General features: G+C 36.8%; 2 protein-coding genes and 1 long non-coding RNA gene across 4 annotated transcripts; 1 reads left to right on the forward strand and 2 right to left on the reverse strand.

Annotated features, from left to right (window-relative positions):
- Nucleotides 1-1,020: 1,020 nt before the first annotated feature.
- Nucleotides 1,021-6,744, reverse strand: LOC131539538 (sialic acid-binding Ig-like lectin 13). 2 transcript variants are annotated; one of them, XM_058774165.1, is made up of 7 exons: nucleotides 6,416-6,744; nucleotides 5,704-6,063; nucleotides 5,316-5,621; nucleotides 4,933-5,220; nucleotides 4,610-4,692; nucleotides 1,850-1,868; nucleotides 1,021-1,768 (listed from the first exon to the last, which is right to left on the reverse strand). In XM_058774165.1, exons 1-6 carry the CDS (start codon nucleotides 6,459-6,461, stop codon nucleotides 1,857-1,859), a joined length of 1,095 nt encoding a protein of 364 aa, XP_058630148.1. In that variant the 5' UTR covers nucleotides 6,462-6,744; the 3' UTR covers nucleotides 1,021-1,768; nucleotides 1,850-1,856. The 2 variants fall into 2 exon arrangements, with proteins under 2 accessions (XP_058630148.1, XP_058630147.1); XM_058774164.1 differs by having other exon boundaries at nucleotides 4,605-4,692.
- Nucleotides 6,745-7,913: 1,169 nt separating this feature from the next.
- Nucleotides 7,914-12,178, reverse strand: LOC131539536 (myelin-associated glycoprotein-like). The gene is made up of 8 exons (XM_058774162.1): nucleotides 11,861-12,178; nucleotides 11,143-11,508; nucleotides 10,713-11,018; nucleotides 10,366-10,629; nucleotides 9,893-10,180; nucleotides 9,565-9,652; nucleotides 8,692-8,710; nucleotides 7,914-8,610 (listed from the first exon to the last, which is right to left on the reverse strand). Exons 1-8 carry the CDS (start codon nucleotides 11,904-11,906, stop codon nucleotides 8,509-8,511), a joined length of 1,479 nt encoding a protein of 492 aa, XP_058630145.1. The 5' UTR covers nucleotides 11,907-12,178; the 3' UTR covers nucleotides 7,914-8,508.
- Nucleotides 12,179-13,468: 1,290 nt separating this feature from the next.
- Nucleotides 13,469-17,816, forward strand: LOC131539205 (uncharacterized). Its single transcript, XR_009270805.1, has 3 exons — nucleotides 13,469-13,934; nucleotides 16,034-16,296; nucleotides 16,389-17,816. It is a non-coding gene; the product is annotated as an uncharacterized LOC131539205 (long non-coding RNA).
- Nucleotides 17,817-22,946: the final 5,130 nt, after the last annotated feature.

Below are 22,946 nucleotides of genomic sequence, written 5' to 3' on the forward strand. Positions count from 1 at the left end.
TTTGTGATTTTGCATTGAGAAATGTGATTTTTGATTTGTTTGGCACAAAGTGATGAGCCATGACTGAGACTGAGATGATCCTTTTATACCCAAACATACCCTGGCCTAGTTCACCTGCTTACTGTGAACTGTTTCAAAATAGTTTAATTTGGAAATTCTATAGCCTTTTCATTTTTATTTCGCCTCTGTCCCAACTTAGTTGGAGTGTGTTGCAGCCATCAAAATTAAAATTTGTTTATATTTATAAAATGCATTTATGTTGGTCAGCGAAAACATTGGAAATATTTTCTTTGTACTTCTGTCAATTAAATAAAAGTTAAAGAGAACTATCAAATCACAGGTTCTTGATTTTATTGCATTTTACAAAACATCCCAACTTTTCTGAAATTGTACTTTGAAGTATTTGTAAGCAAACTTTGAAATATTGACACAGAATTTATGACATATAGTAAAAGAGGGTTTATATTTCTTCCATTTGCAAGTGTAAATGTGGTTTACCCACCAAAATTACCATGTCTACTATGTCAGAAAAAAAAGGAAATTCAATATATTCAAAAAATATATATATATTTTTTAAAACTAAGGGATAAATATTGTTATTTTTCACTGAAAGCTTATTGAAAAAGCTCCAACATGTTTAAAAACTAAGCTTAAATTAATCTTATTACATTATTTTCAAATATTTCACTGTAAAAAAAAAAGTACTTCACTGTCTTATTTGATCAACTCAATGGATCCTTAAATTAACTTAATTTCTTAAAAATCATAATAACCCCATACATTTGAATGGTACTGTAAAAATAACAGTTCTCATTATAAACACAAAATAATAATCAACTGTAATGTTCAGTGAAGACAATTAGACTGTTTTATTTGATGGGGGAGCGTTGGGGGACCTGGATAATGGGTAGGGGGGCACTGGACAAAAAAGGTTGAGAACCACTGCATTAGACTGTAAAATCTATCAAATCAATCAATCGATTGCTTTTTTGTCTCACCCTTGAGGCTCACTAGGCTCTGAACTGCTCTCTTTACCAAGTGTGTTCCACACCAACTGTTTATATTTGTTTAGAATGTTTTGGTAAACATAAGAAAATACAAAATAAGCACTTTATACAGTCAGCTAAAAAGACATACAGAATATTACAGAATAACAAACAAAAGGAAGTATAGAACTGAAGAACACAATTAGCACTTTTTAAAATCATTTATTTATGATTATCATCTGTTCAATCTTCATGGGGTAAAACAGTGTGTGTTTCATACAGGACATATTCATTTAAAAATCCTGAATGTTCAGCTAATTTTATAAGACAATGGAGAAAATAAAATATGTATTTGTTATCAGGCAGTCCATAAAATAACACAAAAGTGATATTACACTAATTAATAACCAGAATGCATTTAAAATATTTTTTGTTTGTTTGTTTGTTTTCATCTCATTACAAGTTTCTAAATGTGTAAAATGTTTTATTCAAACAACTAAACAGATTTGGCTCAAATCAAATATCAAAATAGCTTATTTCTCTGGTAGTGAGACTTGGTCTTCTTGCTTTTGTTATGTATCAGATATGAAGCATTTAGTTTTTTATTAGTCTTTGATATTGGAAATGTGTATTTTTAAAATCCTGAAAGTCCAGCTGACTGAAGAAGACAAAGGAGGAGATCAGATGTGTTTGTGACCTCTCTTAATGTTCAAAGTCTCATATTCAGAGGCTGGAGCAGAGAGCTGAAGAGAAGCATATGTGTCGACTGCCTCATTCTGAGCCTGAAAACAACACACTCTTCAACACCATCATCATCATCATCATCATGGTGACTTAACATATCTATGAAATAAAGGACTCACCTTCAGCTTAGTGGACAAGCTGTTAAAAAAAAGTATATTAGTTTTATGTATATTAAATAGTAAAGTATAACACATGTTTGTACTATTTCTTGAGATACCGGAGTCATTTCTAAAATGACTTTTAATTCTCGGTTTCACCTTATTTTGATGGTCCCTTTAACACATTCTGTTGACTATAAGTAATGTTGCACCTACATTTCTACTAACTCTCATTAGAGTGTTAGTAGTGTATTAGTTGACTGGTAGGGTTAGGCTTAGATTAAGTTGACACGTTCTTGCAAAGTTACTTATAGTCAGTAGAATATCTGTTGGGAGACCAACACAATAAGGAGTGAGTAGCATCAGAACGAGTCAGACAAAACTAAGATTCGATCAGGACATCGAAACATGAGGAGCCGAAATTCCAGGAGAACATGACAACGTCGTAAAGATGCCTAGCTCCGACCTCTGGAGCAAGCCTAACCAACAAGTCTCTTCCAGAACAGTTTGCAACATTAAGACAAAAGAACACTTATTGATAAGTGTTCAACGCAGGAAGGAGATCGTCAAATTTGGGGTAAATAATCAAGATTAATGGTCAAAGAGATGGCTATCACATGTGTTCCACGAGAGAAATCACAAGCTTCTTTAGATTGACTTTTCCCCCACACATAGCAGACAAAGAACCAGACTGAAATTCCTCTGTCCAAAGAACATGTCTTTTGGTCTCCACAGAACTACACAGAGACTTTCTTTTTCATATGCATATAAAATCATCCTAAAAGGAACTTTTCTAGGCATAACACTATATTATGTATGTAACCCACACATTAGACTATCATGTTTTAAGCACATTATGTATGTCTTTTTAATAACTATTGAATGACTTTAAGGTTAGTCGTGTTTGGTATGTATGAGTTTGACATTTCTAGCTTGAAACGTTTCTTCCAATTGATTCTTTGTCAAATGTATCATATTCTGGTTATAGAAATCACATCCAAAATTATACTTTGCAAGAGTGTGTAAAATTCAGACCATGTGACTGATAACGTGCTGATTTATGATGGAAGGAACAACCCTAGCTAAGATAATAGCCTATCTAATTGGTCAAGACACCAGATGGGATGTGTCCAAAAAGCCGAGTTTAAAACCTCAGGACACCATCCCTTCTGCCCTTCTTCTCTCTCATCCTTCTCTCTTCTCGCCACCGCGTTTTGACGCTGTTTTAGCGCTCTTTGAGCGTGCTCTGGCCTACAGGCCAGTTGCTACTTAACACCACGATGAGAGGAAAAACCACCTAGTCTTGTTACTCAATTTATTCTTTTACTGTAGTTTCTTTTCTTTCCGTTGAGTCTCGTGTTCAAAAGTTAAGTTTGCCGCAAAGTCCAGCTCCGACTGCACCCGCTTCAAACTTCAACCAGCAACTGACTTCAAAACCATCCTCAGCCAACGCCCAACCATTGGCTTCCCAAGACATCACTTCAAAGACTACTGAACTTCCAGCCAATCACCAACTCGGGAAAACCCCTTTCCTGCAACGATGACGACAGAAGGGAATCCCTGTAACACAAAGGCAACGCAAGTAAAACAACTCCAGATTCTAGCTGAACGGGTGCATTTAATATACATTTTAGCCTCATTGAGAAACTCGATGCGAGGGTTAATTAAGTGATTGATGGTTTGTTCAGGTCTATGTGATAGCACATATTGCTATAAACTTGGGATTTCACTTTCTCATTCTCTAAACTCCTCCTTTCTCTCTTTTTGCAACGTGTGAATGTGTGAATGCTTGTGTTCATGTGTTAGATTAGTTTATGTCTTAGGTTTATATAAATAAAGTCGTATTTATATTTAAAACAGAAGTATCTTGTGTTTTGTGCTTACAAGTTAATGTCTTAATCTGCCGATCTTGTTACTGTGCTTATTAATAGTGTTTTCACTATATTTTGGATTTTAATATCCAGTGCAGAATTAATGTTATACGGCTCGTTCAGTGAATCTCTGCCGACTCAGCGATCAGCCGCAAAACAGTGATTCTGTTCAAATTCCCTATAAAATCATAAATGATTCCCTTTGAGCTAAATTAAATTATATTTATGTATCAAACCCTACAAGTGAGTAGATATGAAGCAAACCATTTACTAAAACTCTTATGAGAGTTTGTTGACATGTAGTTGCAACATTTCTCAGTGTCAACAGAATGTTCAAAAGGGACCATCAAAATAAAGTGTTACCAAATTCTCAAATGTACAAACAGAGTAACCACAGTTTTGTTCATCACAGTAACTAATGCTTGACAATCAGTCTCACACACTTTTTTGTTCATTTTGATATATTTCACATACTGTTTGTAATTTAAAGCTTAACAAAATTCTTCTGTTTTTGGGGTTTGAAATTGGATACAAGCCCTATTTTATTACAATGGGACTTTTTCATTGACATCTAATGCAAGAACTTTCATTAAAAAAAATTAATAAAATTTATATGCAAATGTGTTTTGAGGCTCCTGTATAAGACTGTAAGTATGTTCTTGGATTTTATAGGTTATTGATTAAGTGTTAAAGCTACAACACTACACCACTTTTGGCTGATTTTTGCTGTAATTTGCTGTCTGGATGAGTTCATTATTTGCCAAAAGTCAAAGCTCTGCAGATTTTGGGAAAATCACGTAGTGGGTGATGGGAACAATTACTGCAGTCATGTTTTGTACATTGTTTGTTTTCATTTATGTGTTTCCTATCAACAAGGTGCATGTTTCTATATGTTGTGCACCTACCGTACACATGTATATATAATGGCGCACAACATCACGACCACCAAAGTCACGACAGCAACTCCAATCAGCACAGAGAAAAGATTCAAACCTAAAGAATAAATGATTGTTTGGTAAACTATTAAGCAAGTGTTAGAGAGTTATATTGTAATGTTTAAAAAATAAAAAATAACCATAGTGAAAGGAGCATAAGAATGATCTAAAAAGTGGGGGTTTAGCATTAACATTTATCACAATGACAGTTAAGCTATTATTTACAGTTTACTTAGAGTTATATATTCTTATTGACAGATTTGTCTTCTATTGGATGAATCACAGAACTGAAACTCACGTTCAACAGATGAAGGCAGCTGAAGCAGTTTTCTTGCAGTGCCTCGAGTGTTGTTACTGACACACTGCAGAGTGGATGTGTGTGTGAGAGACTGATGTAGAGTGATGGAGCTCCTCAAGCCTGTGCTGCTCAATCGCTCTTCACTGATGAACGTGTTTGAAGAGTTAGTGACAGGACGTCCAGACAGATGCCACTCCAGTTCAGGAGAGGGATTCCCATCAGCCTCACAGAAACACACAATTACATTAGTTCTGTTACAGCTGGAGGATGAAGAGATTTTAGGTGCATCTGAAAAAGAAGAGAGAATGACATGATACACATTAAGCACGTGGTTTTTAGGCAGCATATAGAGGAGAAAAGTACTGATGCCACAGAAATCCTACACTGAACATGTACTGTGATGCTGTCCTGTGCTGTTTTGTTCTTGTCCTGTAGCTGGTAGGTTATAGTGCAGGTGAAAGTGACTCCATGCTCACGGTGAGTAGCAGTGAAGTTCAGATCAGAGATGAGCTCCTGTAGTCTGCTGCTCTCACTGAGGGGGATTCTGGGAGTGGAGCTCCATGTGAGAGTTGCTGGAGGAGAGGAGCAGAGAGTCTCAGCAGAGCAGCGCAGACTCACAGAGCTCCCCTCCAACACCTCCTCCTGATCCTGCGCCACATACAGCTGCACTCTGGGTTTGGGAGGAGACTCTGAAACAGAGAAAGTAAATGACAATGATGGCAACTTTTAAAACACACATTCATTGATAAATAAAAGGCAGAAATCACTCACCAATGACATCTATAGTGGAGCTGTTCGTTTTGTAGGTGTATTTCATAACTTCACTATTAATCCTGAAGAAATATTTACCACTGTGCTTTGAATTAACATTATAAAAGACAGTGGTGCAGTTCTTCTCGTGCAGTTGTCCAGTTATCTTCCCATTAAAGTGATTAGGTTTGGGATCTCTGGAGTTAAACACTTGGTTATTCAAATGATCTCCATCTTTGAGCCACACTCCTGTAGCTCTCTCAGTGAGGTATTTGTCATATTCTTTCTTAATCTCAAATCTGCACTTTATGATCACACAGGATCCACTGAGAGCTTCAATCTTCTCTGGCAGACTGACACTAAAATCTCTACAGCAAACACCTGCAACACACACATGATGAAAAACATTATTTTAAAGGGTGTTTACGGTATCATTTTAAACAGAGAACAATCAGAGCAACAGCAACAGTGGAATCTACATCAAGCATATTTGTAACTATTAATGTATTTCAATATTTTAATTACTGTAATATTGTAAATATTTTGAATGAGATACCAGACTTTACAAACCAATTTGTGTATCAATTAGTATGTAACTGATTTAGCTAAAATGTTTGAAATGAAAAGTTCCCATATAGTTTAATGCAGTAGTTCAGCACTTGTTAAACTACTTCATTTACATTCTCAGTCATACTGAACACTAGATGTGTGAAGAAGGGAAGGAAAATCATACCATTTAACAGAAAACAGAAGAGAATGATTGTCTCTGCAGTGTCCATCTCTTCATTAACAGATACTCCTGTAGAGAAACACTCTTGTACATGCTAGTATTTACATGCATAAATAAAAAATAATAAAAAAAAATTAAAATCTTCATATTTTTGGATCTGAAGTCCTGAGCTGCTGCTGATTGAAACCGTGTGAAAGTGTGCTGTGTGAACGGTCAGCAACTTTATATACTGACTGAACTTCCTGTGTCAGCATCAACATGCATGTTTAACCTTTAAATGCACAAGTGCTTCTACAATCACTCATTTTAAAGAATTGTATGTTTAATTTCTTAACCCTCCTTGATTCTCTCATGGACTGACCTAAATCAACAGAAGTGAATCAGTGATGGAAAGCTCAAGTGTAAATTGTTCAGCACTTGTTTTGGTGTGTAAAAAGTGTATTTATTTACAACTCTAGGTTTTTTGTGTTGTGTTGTGTTGTGTTGTGTTGTGTTGTGTTGTGAATAAATCATTTATGTGATTTTGTGTATCAGTTGTAGCTCACTTCATCGATTGAAATGTTTCTCATAGAACATCTATTCAGTGGAAGTTTCCTGTTTTCTGTTTTGAAAAGCATGCGTTCATGTTCAAGTGTAGCTTTATATGAGCTTTACAGGAAGAGAAATGAATAGACAGGACTAGCCTATATAATTACATTTATAGCTTTTTAACACCTAGTCACACAAAAAAAGGTCTGAATGTCACTGCGTTACATATAACAAGACAAACCAAGTGTCCTCTGCAAACAAATTATATAAGATCTTTTCTTACAACTGTCATCTCTGTTTTTGCAACCTGGGTCAAAGTAATTCTTAGTGGATGTGTGAAGTCAGTTTCATCTCAGGCTCACACAAATATCCTAGCAGAGTAAACAGTGTTGTTCATCACATTAGAGCTGCGACTAACACAAAGTGTCAAAATACTTTCTGTGTTCATTTCGTGTTTCTTTAGTGAGGGGAACAAAAAAGCTTTTCATTAGCATTCCTGCATCTCAAAGACAGTTATTTGGGCATGATTTACTTTTATTTATTTATTTATTTTACATACACTTATTGGTAGATGCTCAGTTTGTCTTTCATTGTTTGAATCAGAACTGAAACTCGTGTGCAGCCTGAGGGAGGCAGTGTCTTTGAAAAACACACACAGAGCACATGGTGTCGGGGTCTTATGAAGGAGAAAACAATGGAAGCCACAATATGATCAACAATAAACCTCAAAAGATTATAAAGACTTACAAAAAAAAAAAAAAAAAAAAATCTACTGTTGTCCTGTGCTGTTTTTTTTTTTTTTTTTTTTTTTTTTTTTTTTTTTTTTCTGTACAAAAAATGGAGGATCACATTAGACTGTAAAATCTATCAAATCAATCAGTCGATTGCTTTTTTGTCTCACCCTTGAGGCTCACTAGGCTCTGAACTGCTCTCTTTACCAAGTGTGTTCCACACCAACTGTTTATATTTGTTTAGAATGTTTTGGTAAACATAAGAAAATGCAAAATAAGCACTTTATACAGTCAGCTAAAAAGACATACAGAATATTACAGAATAACAAACAAAAGGAAGTATAGAACTGAAGAACACAATTAGCACTTTTTAAAATCATTTATTTATGATTATCATCTGTTCAATCTTCATGGGGTAAAACATGTGTGTTTCATACAGGACATATTCATTTAAAAATCCTGAATGTTCAGCTAATTTTATAAGACAATGGAGAAAATAAAATATGTATTTGTTATCAGGCAGTCCATAAAATAACACAAAAGTGATAGTAGACTAATTAATAACCAGAATGCATTTAAAATATTTTTTGTTTGTTTGTTTGTTTTCATCTCATTACAAGTTTCTAAATGTGTGAAATGTTTTATTCAAACAACTAAACAGATTTGGCTCAAATCAAATATCAAAATAGCTTATTTCTCTGGTAGTGAGACTTGGTCTTCTTGCTTTTGTTATGTATCAGATATGAAGCATTTAGTTTTTTATTAGTCTTTCATATTGGAAATGTGTATTTTTAAAATCCTGAAAGTCCAGCTGACTGAAGAAGACAAAGGAGGAGATCAGATGTGTTTGTGACCTCTCTTAATGTTCAAAGTCTCATATTCAGAGGCTGGAGCAGAGAGCTGAAGAGAAGCATATGTGTCGACTGCCTCATTCTGAGCCTGAAAACAACACACTCTTCAACACCATCATCATCATCATCATCATGGTGACTTAACATATCTATGAAATAAAGGACTCACCTTCAGCTTAGTGGACAAGCTGTTAAAAAAAAAGTATATTAGTTTTAAGTATATTAAATAGTAAAGTATAGTACATGTTTGTACTATTTCTTGAGATAGCGAAGTAATTTCTAAAATAGCTTTTAATCAATAATTTTTTGGACATATAAAGTCAGATTTCCTCAAAAAATTCTCAAATGTACAAACAGAGTAACCACAGTTTTGTTCATCACAGTAACTAATGCTTGACAATCAGTCTCACACACTTTTTTGTTCATTTTGATATATTTCACATAATGTTTATAATTTAAAGCTTAACAAAATTCTTCTGTTTTTGGGGTTTGAAATTGGATACAAGCCCTATTTTATTACAATGGGACTTTGTCATTGACATCTAATGCAAGAACTTTCATAAAAAATAAAATAATAAAATGTATATGCAAATGTGTTTTGAGGCTCCTGTATAAGACTGTAAGTATGTTCTTGGATTTTATAGGTTATTGATTAAGTGTTAAAGCTACAACACTACACCACTTTTGGCTGATTTTTGCTGTAATTTGCTGTCTGGATGAGTTCATTATTTGCCAAAAGTCAAAGCTCTGCAGATTTTGGGAAAATCACGTAGTGGGTGATGGGAACAGACTCCAATATTTTAGCTTCTGACTATGATTCCATTTTAGAACATAATGTATGATGTGCCTTAAAACTGATTTAACATCACTCACCTCCAGTTCTCGCTGCAATCTGTACAGTCCATACTGACTTTTGTTAACTTGTTTTTTGCAACTCGAGAGTCACTACAACAATTACTGCAGTCATGTTTTGTACATTGTTTGTTTTCATTTATGTGTTTCCTATCAACAAGGTGCATGTTTCTATATGTTGTGCACCTACCGTACACATGTATATATAATGGCGCACAACATCACGACCACCAAAGTCACGACAGCAACTCCAATCAGCACAGAGAAAAGATTCAAACCTAAAGAATAAATGATTGTTTGGTAAACTATTAAGCAAGTGTTAGAGAGTTATATTGTAATGTTTAAAAAATAAAAAATTACCATAGTGAAAGGAGCATAAGAATGATCTAAAAAGTGGGGGATTAGCATTAACATTTATCACAATGACAGTTAAGCTATTATTTACAGTTTACTTAGAGTTATATATTCTTATTGACAGATTTGTCTTCTATTGGATGAATCACAGAACTGAAACTCACGTTCAACAGATGAAGGCAGCTGAAGCAGTTTTCTTGCAGTGCCTCGAGTGTTGTTACTGACACACTGCAGAGTGGATGTGTGTGTGAGAGACTGATGTAGAGTGATGGAGCTCCTCAAGCCTGTGCTGCTCAATCGCTCTTCACTGATGAACGTGTTTGAAGAGTTAGTGACAGGACGTCCAGACAGATGCCACTCCAGTTCAGGAGAGGGATTCCCATCAGCCTCACAGAAACACACAGTTACATTAGTTCTGTTACAGCTGGAGGATGAAGAGATTTTAGGTGCATCTGAAAGTATTAAAATGAAAGAAGAAAAAAACAAAATAACTGTAACGATTCTGCTCTAGTCAGTGATATGTTATAGTAGCTATTATTGCGTCATAACACAATAACAGTGTCATAACTGTTAATTATAAAACTGACTGGTGCTAATGAATGTGACGAGGTAAAACTGGCTGTTATGTAATACTCACACTGAATGTCCAGCTTCACTGATGAGTTTTGGGCACCATGTTGGTTCTGAGCTGTACAGTGGTACCAGCTTCTGTGTGTCGGGTCGGTCCTGTTGAAGGTAAGAGTGTCTCCAGTCTGCAGCTGCTCCAGCTGTCCTTCACTCTCTCTGGACCAGGTGTAGTTCACAGCTGGATTTGCATCACTGCTGCAGATCAGAGTCACCGAACTGCCCTCCAACACAGAGCTGGAGGGAGCCACAGACACTGCTGTGTTTTTAGGGGAATCTGAAGGGAAAACAAAATCAGGGCCTCACAATAAAAATCTAAATAATATGATTCACAAGTCAAAAGTAAAAAGCCTCACTTACACTGAACATGTACTGTGATGCTGTCCTGTGCTGTTTTGTTCTTGTCCTGTAGCTGGTAGGTTATAGTGCAGGTGAAAGTGACTCCATGCTCACGGTGAGTAGCAGTGAAGTTCAGATCAGAGATGAGCTCCTGTAGTCTGCTGCTCTCACTGAGGGGGATTCTGGGAGTGGAGCTCCATGTGAGAGTTGCTGGAGGAGAGGAGCAGAGAGTCTCAGCAGAGCAGCGCAGACTCACAGAGCTCCCCTCCAACACCTCCTCCTGATCCTGCGCCACATACAGCTGCACTCTGGGTTTGGGAGGAGACTCTGAAATACACACAGATTTATGTCTTATAAGAAATGTCTAGTCCCATTAAATTCATGTTCTCATTTCACCATTATACAAATATCAAGGCCTATGAATAATATTTCCAGTCATGAATTTACTCACCAATCACATGTATTGAAACACTGTCTTGTTTAAAGGTCTGTTTCAGTCCATGTTCACCCTCAATCCTGAAGTAATACCGACCTCTGTGACTTGATCTGAGGTCATAAAAGACAGTGGTGCAGTCCTTATCTTTTATTTTTCCAGTTATATTCCCTCTAATGACGGAGTTCTGGCTTGATGTGCTTGAGTTAAACACTACGCTGTTCACTTGAGTCTCATCTTTGAACCACACTCCTGTAGCTCTCTCAGTGAGGTCTGTGTCATATTCTTTCTTAATCTCAAATCTGCACTTTATGATCACACAGGATCCACTGAGAGCTTCAATCTTCTCTGGCAGACTGACACTAAAATCTCTACAGCAAACACCTGCAACACACACATGATGAAAAACATTATTTTAAAGGGTGTTTACGGTATCATTTTAAACAGAGAACAAGCAGAGCAACAGCAACAGTGGAATCTACATCAAGCATATTTGTAACTATTAATGTATTTCAGTATTTCAATTACTGTAATATTGTAAATATTTTGAATGAGATACTAGTCTTTAGAAACCAATTTGTGTATCAATTAGTATGTAACTGATTTAGCTAAAATGTTTGAAATGAAAAGTTCCCATATAGTTTAATGCAGTAGTTCAGCACTTGTTAAACTACTTCATTTACATTCTCAGTCATACTGAACACTAGATGTGTGAAGAAGGGAAGGAAAATCATACCTTTTAACAGAAAACAGAAGAGAATGATTGTCTCTGCAGTGTCCATCTCTTCATTAACAGATACTCCTGTAGAGAAACACTCTTGTACATGCTAGTATTTACATGCATAAATAAAAAAATAAAATCTTCATATTTTTGGATCTGAAGTCCTGAGCTGCTGCTGATTGAAACCGTGTGAAAGTGTGCTGTGTGAACGGTCAGCAACTTTATATACTGACTGAACTTCCTGTGTCAGCATCAACATGCATGTTTAACCTTTAAATGCACAAGTGCTTCTACAATCACTCATTTTAAAGAATTGTATGTTTAATTTCTTAACCCTCCTTGATTCTCTCATGGACTGACCTAAATCAACAGAAGTGAATCAGTGATGGAAAGCTCAAGTGTAAATTGTTCAGCACTTGTTTTGGTGTGTAAAAAGTGTATTTATTTACAACTCTAGGTTTTTTGTGTTGTGTTGTGTCATGAATAAATCATTTATGTGATTTTGTGTATCAGTTGTAGCTCACTTCATCGATTGAAATGTTTCTCATAGCACATCTATTCAGTGGAAGTTTCCTGTTTTCTGTTTTGAAAAGCATGCGTTCATGTTCAAGTGTAGCTTTATATGAGCTTTACAGGAAGAGAAATGAATAGACAGGACTAGCCTATATAATTACATTTATAGCTTTTTAACACCTAGTCACACAAAAAAAGGTCTGAATGTCATTGCATTAGATATAAAAAGACAAACCAAGTGTCCTCTGCAAACAAATTATATAAGATATTTTCTTACAACTGTCATCTCTGTTTTTGCAACCTGGGTCAAAGTAATTCTTAGTGGATGTGTGAAGTCAGTTTCATCTCAGGCTCACACAAATATCCTAGCAGAGTAAACAGTGTTGTTCATCACATTAGAGCTGCGACTAACACAAAGTGTCAAAATACTTTCTGTGTTCATTTCGTGTTTCTTTAGTGAGGGGAACAAAAAAGCTTTTCATTAGCATTCCTGCATCTCAAAGACAGTTATTTGGGCATGATTTACTTTTATTTATTTATTTATTTTACATACACTTATTGGTAGATGCTCAGTTTGTCTTTCATTGTTTGAATCAGAACTGAAACTCGTGTGCAGCCTGAGGGAGGCAGTGTCTTTGAAAAACACACACAGAGCACATGGTGTCGGGGTCTTATGAAGGAGAAAACAATGGAAGCCACAACAATGATCAACAATAAACCTCAAAAGTCTACTGTTGTCCTGTTTTTTTTATTTAATTTTTTGTTTGTTTTGTTTTTTTTTTCTGTGCAAAAAAATGGAGGATCACATTAGACTGTAAAATCTGTCAAATCAATCAGTCGATTGCTTTTTTGTCTCACCCTTGAGGCTCACTAGGCTCTGAACTGCTCTCTTTAGCAAGTGTGTTCCACGCCAATTGTTTATATTTGTTTAGAATGTTTTGGTAAACATAAGAAAATGCAAAATAAGCACTTTATACAGTCAGCTAATGCCTTCCATCTGACTGCCACAAGAGGTCGCCTCTGCATCATATTGACTCTCACACACCACACAGACTGTTACGTCCCAGGACGCATGAATTTGTGTTTTATTTTCAATGTGGGTGGCTGCATTCGAAACCGCATACTTTCATTCTATTTAGTAGGCAAAAAGCAGTAGGCGAAGGAAAAGTATGCATGAAATTTCAACATTCACAAAAGAGTAGGCGAGATTTACCAGGATGGAGCACTATTTCTCGCGAGATTCGGGCGTATATTTAAGTATCGTTAGAATATGCCTACTTGCCTACTAGTAGGCGAATTGGGTTCGTGAGAAGAGTAGTATGTCCGAAAACCACCATAAAAGAGTAAGCGAGAGATCCCCGGATGACCTACTGCGTCCCGCCCAGACTCCGAAGTGCCGATACCTTTCTATCCCAGAAGCCCACGCGGGAGTATACGTTTTTTTTGTTTGTTTGTTTTTTTACAGTATATGGTTATCATCGACCGTGAAGGACAACAGCGACGAGGGGTGTTAACAAATGGGAGTACAAACCAAAAACACGGTTACTTGTGTTTAAATGGCGTTTGTTGAGCTACGGTAGAGTAAACTGTTAACTTGTTGAGGGTGTAAGACGCTAGGCAGTATAGTATATTTGTGATTTTTCTGTAAAAAACATTTTATTATGTATAGCGAACAGGGGAGCTCCAGAAAACACAAGTATGTGCGAATTTACATCAACCATATACAATGAGGAAAATAAGTATTTGAACACCCTGCTGTTTTGCAAATTCTCCCACTTAGAAATCATGGAGGGGTCTGAAATTGTCATCGTAGGTGCATGTCCACTGTGAGAGACATAATCTAAAAAAAAAAAAAAAATCCAGAAATCACAATGTATGATTTTTTAACTATTTATTTGTATGCTACAGCTGCAAATAAGTATTTGAACACCTGAGAAAATCAATGTTAATATTTGGTACAGTAGCCTTTGTTTGCAATTACAGAGGTCAAACGTTTCCTGTAGTTTTTCACCAGGTTTGCACACACTGCAGGAGGGATTTTGGCCCACTCCTCCACACAGATCTTCTCTAGATCAGTCAGGTTTCTGGCCTGTCGCTGAGAAACACGGAGTTTGAGCTCCCTCCAAAGATTCTCTATTGGGTTTAGGTCTGGAGACTGGCTAGGCCACGCCAGAACCTTGATATGCTTCTTACAGAGCTACTCCTTGGTTATCCTGGCTGTGTGCTTGGTCATTGTCATGTTGGAAGACCCAGCCTCGACCCATCTTCAATGCTCTAACTGAGGGAAGGAGGTTGTTCCCCAAAATCTCGCAATACATGGCCCCGGTCATCCTCTCCTTAATACAGTGCAGTCGCCCTGTCCCATGTGCAGAAAAACACCCCAAAGCATGATGCTACCACCCCATGCTTCACATTAGGGATGGTGTTCTTGGGATGGTACTCATCATTCTTCTTCCTCCAAACACGTTTAGTGGAATTATGACCAAAAGTTCTATTTTGGTCTCATCTGACCACATGACTTTCTCCCATGATTCCTCTGGATCATCCAAATGGTCATTGGCAAACTTAAGTCGGGCCTGGACATGTGCTGGTTTAAGCAGGGGAACCTTCCGTGCCATGCATGATTTCAAACCATGACGTCTTAGTGTATTACCAACAGTAACCTTGGAAGCGGTGGTCCCAGCTCTTTTCAGGTCATTGACCAGCTCCTCCCGTGTAGTTCTGGGCTGATTTCTCACCTTTCTTAGGATCATTGAGACCCCACGAGGTGAGATCTTGCATGGAGCCCCAGTCCGAGGGAGATTGACAGTCATGTTTAGCTTCTTCCATTTTCTAATGATTGCTCCAACAGTGGACCTTTTTCACCAAGCTGCTTGGCAATTTCCCGTAGCCCTTTCCAGCCTTGTGGAGGTGTACAATTTTGTCTCTAGTGTCTTTGGACAGCTCTTTGGTCTTGGCCATGTTAGTAGTTGGATTCTTACTGATTGTATGGGGTGGACAGGTGTCTTTATGCAGCTAACGACCTCAAACAGGTGCATCTAATTTAGGATAATAAATGGAGTGGAGGTGGACATTTTAAAAGCAGACTAACAGGTCTTTGAGGGTCAGAATTCTAGCTGATAGACAGGTGTTCAAATACTTATTTGCAGCTGTATCATACAAATAAATAGTTAAAAAATCATACATTGTGATTTCTGAATTTTTTTTTTTAGATTATGTCTCTCACAGTGGACATGCACCTACGATGACAATTTCAGACCCCTCCATGATTTCTAAGTGGGAGAACTTGCAAAATAGCAAGGTGTTCAAATACTTATTTTCCTCACTGTACATCTTAAAGACAATTACTAAATGTCTATTTAATATGTGACAGGAAAATGTATATGAGCACATCACAACATGAATCAGACATGATCTGAGCAAGGCATGTGTGCTATTATAGTAGAATTCACTGTTGTCAACACTGTTTATATTAGATGAATGGAATGTAAATTAACACATCTACATAAAGTAACTAAACACAAGTTATCTGTTTTATTTGTCCATTAGTATTGTTGATAAATTGAGGAGCATTTGTGTTGGATAAATTAACACATTAGTAACTACCTCAACATGTAAATGCAGTATTGAGCAGATAAATCACAGAGGTGACCGAATCTTGTCTGGATGTTACAGAGACAGATGTGTTTATCCGGTGAAGAGTGACTGATGGAGGAATGCTGCCATCGAAGGCTTTGAATGAGTACACTACAGAAATGAATAAAACATCTTTTAAATGTTAAGTTGGTAGTTTATTTTAATTACTGTAATTTTAAACAGAGTTATTACAGCACTTTTCTGATTCTTGATTTCAGTACATTTGCTGCAGAGTTTTCGTGGTGGAGCAGGTGACGGCGGCATTTGTGGGGAAAAAAGGAAAACCCGAAATAAAATATAAAGTAAGATCATTTTGTTACTTCTAATACAGAAATCAAATGATATTGTGCTGTTAAAATGACTGATTTTGTATTATATTTGTGCATTTTTGCAGGATCTGAAATGTCCACAGACTAGTGTGAGCAGAGAGGATGGAGAAGTCCACAGCAGCATCCTGGAAATGGTCCAGTGCCATAAGACGCTCCATCACTCAATCTGCCCTCATCTGGACCAGATGTTGCCATAGTCTCTTCATCCTCAGTGAGCCCAGAGCCAGCGAGAGCATCTAGAGAAAGACCAAAAGACATTGAGGATGTGATTTTGGTAAAGTTTGTTCTGCTGGTTTCTGTTCATACAACATCAGTCAACGAAACGAAATGCACTAAGTTAGTTTGCCAACCGCCAATAAGCTGAAAGAAGAGCTAATGAGAGGGTTCCTTCTCCCAAGAGCACGAGTGTGTTGAGACGTTTCCAGTCCCAGAGTGTTGCTCTTGTTGACGGTGTTATGGCTGTAGAGTGCAGTTTCATGTGTTAAGCTTAAATTTAAAACAACTCAAATGTGATGTGGCTGTAGTGCACAGCTTTGAGTCGTTTGCCTGTTTTCTTTTAGTGTTGGAGCAGTAGGGAGTCAGGTGCCATTTTCTTTTGTCCTCGTTTTCTCCTGTTTTTGCTAGTTGTGAAGTCAGGTAAGAATTCTGTTTATTTGTATTTATTTTTCTTGTAGGTTTACTAGATTCTCTTCTGGCAGGTAGTAACCTTTTGTTTGTTATTTTGGCTTTACCCGCTCCTGAAGAGATGCTGCTTATGCTAAAATTGTTTGTTTGGAGATTATTTTGCACATATATATATATATCTCGTCATTTGTTTATTGTAAATAAACTGACTTGCTTCTTACTTTGTGCACTGATTGCTGGGACTGAGAACGGTTCAAACCTATCTCTCTACCGCTACAAACCTTTACTTTAAAACGTTACTTTCCTTTTGCCCCAAGAAATCTAATTGGGAACGTAACGCGTCACTCCGGACTACATCATCCATCCATTGCACTGATTACACATACACAGCTGAATCCAATCAGACACGCTTTATAAGCCTTGGACTTCCTCTTTCAGATCACAGAGTATTGTCTAGCGTTTATCGCTCTCCCAGTGATAGCTACATTACGGAGCCCTTCCGTGTTTTCTGAGTCTAAGTCTAGTTTATTGCCTGGGTCATTAGTATATTTATCCTAGCTCGTGTATCTCGTTTCTTGTCTGATCGCTGCCTGCCCTGAAGTTTGTAGCCTACCTTGGATCTCTCTTTAGTCTTGTCATTTTGTACTCTGTTTGCTCCTGCCTGGACTACTGCTCACGTTATTGGATTACCCCTCTTGTGTGAAGCCCTCTGGATATTGTTCGCCAATTGAAGATCCATGCTTGTGATACAAACAGATACACTGATTTATATAAAAGTGGTTTTACAGAATAACAAACAAAAGGAAGTATAGAATTGCACATTAAAACTGCACATTTTAGAGTGGCCTTTTATTTTACCTGTGAGGTGGATGGAGTATCTCGGCAAAGGAGAAGTGCTCACTAACACAGATTTAGACAGATTTGTGAACAATATTTGAGAGAAATAGGCCTTTTGTGTACATAGAAAAAGTCTTAGATCTTTGAGTTCAGCTCATGAAAAATGGGGGCAAAAACAAAAGTGTTGCGTTTATAATTTTGTTCAGTATATATACTCTGTATGCTCTGTAACTTTATTTCTAACAATTTACTTGCTCTTGTTACCACCTTTCCCAATGACCTACTCTGAGCCTCGGAAGCATTACTATACCAACAGATCACATAAAATGTCATAATGCTTTCAATAAAAGCCCCAAAAAACATCAAAAGCATTCTGCTATGGACATTAAGAGACAGTAATTTCTTTAAGAATTAGGCTACATTCTTTGTTGAAGCTTGCTTAATCAGTCCATGCATCCCGACTGAGTTCATTGTCCAGTATTATACAAAGGTATTTGTAATTTGTTACTAATTGTATTTGCTCCCATTAATTAATGTAGGACAGAATACACTTTTTGCTTTTTCTCTCTAAAATCAATAATCATCTCCTTAGTTTTGGAGATATTTAAGAGGAGATTTGAATTTTCACACCAATTTAAAAAGAAAGCCAAGAGAGGCTCATGTTCTTCCTCACCATCATGTAAAAGGCTCACTAAAGCAGTATCATCTGCATACTTATGTCTGTGTTACGGTCTAAAGTGGTCTAGGGAAGACCGCAACTAAAAATGGTTGTTGGTGAGGCACTGTGCGACGGCAGAGAAAACATCTCCAGACCCAGAAAAAGGTTACAATAACCCACACAGCCACAGTAGTTCAGCAAAAAGAGAAGTTTTTATTTACCATCTAAACAGGAGTAACATTAATGGGGTATAAACTTCAGAAGGGGGCAAGGCCAAAATAACAAACATAAAGGAGCTAACTGTATAAACCAACTGACTAAACTTCAAAGAAAAGAAAACAAAATACAGCCGATTTAAACTAACTCCCTAAACTAACATAAACAGCGCAACTCGCGTTTGTTAGTGGGCATGGGAAACTCAACAATAGCAGCTATCTTGGCTTCAACAGGTTTCACTTGCCCTTGGCCAACACATTTACCAAGATAGGTTACGGTAGCTTTGGCAAATTCACACTTAGCCAAATTAAGAGTTAGAGAAGCCTTGTTCAACCGATCAAAGATCACATACAACTGATTAAGATGTTCCTCCCAAGTGTTAGAAAAGACTACAACGTCATCCAAGTATACCTCAACATTGGTCACTCCCGACAATACCTGGTTCATTAGTCGTTGAAAAGTAGCGGGAGCACTTCGCATGCCAAAAGCCATAACAGTGTATTGTAGCAAAGCATCTGGAGTAACAAAGGCAGAAATTTCAGAAGCATGTGACGTTAACGGTACTTGCCAGTAAACCTTTGAGAAGATATAATTTAGTAACATATCTAGCAGAACCGACCTTATCTACACAGTGTTCCATTCTTGGAAGAGGAAAAGAATCAGGTTTGGTCACAGCATTGACTTTACGATAGTCAGTACAGAATCTAAATGTAGAGTCGGACTTGGGCACTAGAATACATGGCGAGCTCCATGGACTTTGACTAGGGGTTGCTAAACCATGTTCCAATAAATAGGTTACCTCAGATTTCATTACTTCCCGTTTCTTTGGATTCACTCTGTAGGGATGCTGTTTAATTGGCTTGCTATCTCCAACATCAATATCATGACTCAAAACAGTAGTCTGGGAAGGAACATCAGAAAACAGGTTAGGAAACTTAGCAATTAAATCACTAACAGCTTCACAGTGTTCTTTTGTTAAATGTGACGGATGTAGATGCAGATCCCTCAAAATAACTGAGTTTTGCAAGTGAGCACTCAAGACTTGGACATCTTTCTCTACCAGTCCATCCTCCTCAGGACATTTGGCAGGCAGAACAACTGCTGTAGACACAGGTTTAACAGAAGAGTTTTTAAAGAACTCACACGAGAATTTGTATATGAAATCAATAATAACATTGATAATGAGTGATCATTTCATCCGAAACAGACCCTCCTATTATAATCTGCTGGATTCTGAAATGAAGACAATTAGTCACCCAGGTAAGCATCCTACTGTGTAATGAAAATTATTTTGCCGGGGTAGCAGCTAATATACTGGGAGAAATATACTGTAGTTAAAAGCTGTTGAGAAATCGACAAATATAATTTTTGTGTTTCAGATACGATGTGTTTTCGCACTAATTGTACAAAGCACTTCATCACTAGTGATGTAAGTGCTATTGGACAAATATTGTTTAATCCTGAGGGAAACTTTAGCCACTGGAATTATGGTATTATGGTACGGACAGGGACAATACTAGAATAATAAGACGCTCTGAAAATATCTGTAAAAACTGGTGCTAACTGAACAGCACAGTGTTTTAAGACATTCCCACTTATCTTATCTGAAACTGGGCTTTTACGGGGATTACATTTTCTAAAAATCTGACTTCATTAATGTGGAGTTTTGGAAGTGCATTTTTCTGTTCTGAAAATGGGTTGTCCTAATACACTGTAAAAAGTGATAAGTTGACTTAACTTAAAAATTAAGGCAACAGGTTTCCTCAGTTTTTTTAAGTAAATGATAATTAAAAAAATAAGTTAAGTGAATTATCAAGTTCACTTAACTTTAAAAAAAATATATATTATTTACTTAATAATTTTAAGGCAACGGGTTTCCTCATTTTTTTAAAGTAATGTCAGCTTATAACTTTTTACAGTGTACTTTTATCCATATAGTGTATATGCAAGTTATTGGTATTTGGTGATGAGTTTTTGGCTCTAGGTCTGCATTTAAAATCACAACAATACTGTTCAGCTGGGATTTTCTATTCATGTTAGAATAGAAAAAGGTCCTGTCCAAACTTTTGCTATAAAATTAGAAGCACACAATTCCCTAGAATATCATTATATGTTTAAACATTAAGATTTGTACTCATGGAAATGACTAAAGTAGTCAAACTTGTTCATTAGAAGGGGGCTTCCCAATACCTTTGTCCAAATAGTGTAAGTAGAAAGTTTTTTTTTTTAATATAGTATTATGCCACAACATTATGCCACAAATGCTGTTGAGCTTAACTTGTACTAAACATAAAATCTACTTTGAAATGTCCAATTTAGTGGCCATTTGAACAGTACTTGTACATCCCATGCCATCATGACCAAATTAAGTAATAGTGAAAGAACAGTACAGTACTTGATGATTTAAGTCAAGAAAATGAAAGCACTAAGTAGCTATTTCGTTACATAAGTACTACGTAAATAACAGGTTACGCAGATTCTTTTGAAACCTTTGTTGTTTCCTTGTGTTTTAAAATAACACCAAACATCTGTTCCCGTCTGGTTTGATTTTTTTTCCAGTACTGTATCTGTTCCCACAAACTGCATTCCACACCTGGTCTGAAACCACTCCTGATCTTTCTTCACCTAGCCTAATTTAGTTCCTCATAGTACTGGAGTTTGTGTTAATCAGGTCTCACAAAGCTGCTCATTCTTCTCAATAACATCATAAAAGTAAATATAGAAAACATTTTCAAAACAACAAGATAGACAAAAAGTAATAAACATACAAACATTAAAGGAGTAAGAGAAAAAAATTATATAATAAATAGCTTAGTTACAAATACGTGCTACTAACATGGCAATACAAGTGCACGATCGGGATAAATGGAGTAATAATAGTACAGTGTAGATGGATAATTAATCAAGAGAGAGACTGCATCCAGCTGCAGAGTTCCAACATGCTCAAGGAAGGGTAACCAAATTCTTAAAATTCAGTAATCAGAAGGCAAGACTCCAAACAACCCAATTAGTGGGGAGGGAGAGAGTTTAACAGATGTGGTAGCTGAAAGTGAGTCAAAAACAGACTCCCAAAAAAGAGACAGAGCAGGACAAGTCCAGAACATGTGGACTAAATTAGCTGGTTCTAGATGACACTTGTCACATCATGGGTCAATATTGGGAAACATACGGGCTAATTTACTTTTGGACCAGTGTACTCTGTAAACAACTTTACACTGTAAAACCCTATGGCGAGCGAAAACAGATGAATTATGAACACGTTTTAAAACCAACTGCCATGTCTCTGCATCTATCTCAATGTTAAGGTCCCTAGCCCAGGTAATCTGAAGACAATCAGAATCCAGGGGTGACATGCAGATAAAGTATTTTATATTGTAGAGATAGCTCCTCTTTGGTAAGGATTAGTATTGAAAATACTATCGACAAGGGTGGAGGGTGGGCTCATGGGGAACCCGGGAAAATGCTTACGGACAAAGTCCCGGATTTGCAAATATCTGAAAAAATGAGACTTTGGCAAGTTAAAAACTTGAGTCAAATGTTCAAATGAAGCAAACGTTCCGTCAAAGTAGAGATGCTTAATAGAAATGATCCCACGTTTCAGCCAAGCCGCAAAAGCCTTATCAGTGAGAGAGGGAGGAAAGAGGGGGTTGCGGTGCACTGGACATGAAAGAGGTGTTGACTGTAAAGTAAAATGACGCCTAAATTGACACCAGATCTTTGGACAGTTCTTAACTATAACATTATTGGAAAATGTTAAAGGTGATAATGAGAGAGGAAGACAGAGAAGAGACATAAGTGAAGATTTACCACATGCATCCTCCTCAATCCTTAACCAGGGTGGGGGCTGATCATCAGAACTACACCAGAATAACATATTTCTGACATTTGCAGCCCAATAATAAAACAAGAAGTTGGGTAGTGCTAAACCACCCAACTCCTTGGTCTTTTGTAAGATGCCTTTTCGTATTCTGGGAGTTTTCCCATTTCAGATAAACTGAGAAATAGAGCTATCCAAAGAGTGAAAGAAACACTTGGGAATTAAAACTGGTATGCATTGAAAGAGATATAAAATTTAGGCAGTATGTTCATTTTACCTGCTAGGGAAAGAGGCAATAAAGACCAATGTTGGAAATCTTTAGTCATTTGATCCAGCAGAGGAGAGAAATTACAGTTAAAGAGATCAGAATAGTTTTTAGTTACACAGATGCCCAGATAATTAAAATTATCTAGTGATGTCTTAAACGGGAGTTTTCAAAGAGGAAAAGCTATGGCCACAGAGTTTATAGGT

This window comes from Onychostoma macrolepis, chromosome 04 (genome assembly GCF_012432095.1).
Source record: "Onychostoma macrolepis isolate SWU-2019 chromosome 04, ASM1243209v1, whole genome shotgun sequence".
Lineage (NCBI taxonomy): Eukaryota > Metazoa > Chordata > Actinopteri > Cypriniformes > Cyprinidae > Onychostoma > Onychostoma macrolepis.

Excerpts from the sequence above, each read along its gene's own strand:
- LOC131539538 (XM_058774164.1), bottom strand. The coding sequence starts at position 6,461 with ATGGACACTGCAGAGACAATCATTCTCTTCTGTTTTCTGTTAAATG. Across the intron at positions 6,064-6,415 it reads CTTCTGTTTTCTGTTAAATG|GTGTTTGCTGTAGAGATTTT; the intron begins GTATGATTTTCC and ends TGTGTGTTGCAG. Across the intron at positions 5,622-5,703 it reads CTCCACTATAGATGTCATTG|AGTCTCCTCCCAAACCCAGA; the intron begins GTGAGTGATTTC and ends TCTCTGTTTCAG.
- LOC131539536 (XM_058774162.1), bottom strand. The coding sequence starts at position 11,906 with ATGGACACTGCAGAGACAATCATTCTCTTCTGTTTTCTGTTAAAAG. Across the intron at positions 11,509-11,860 it reads CTTCTGTTTTCTGTTAAAAG|GTGTTTGCTGTAGAGATTTT; the intron begins GTATGATTTTCC and ends TGTGTGTTGCAG. Across the intron at positions 11,019-11,142 it reads TGTTTCAATACATGTGATTG|AGTCTCCTCCCAAACCCAGA; the intron begins GTGAGTAAATTC and ends TGTGTATTTCAG.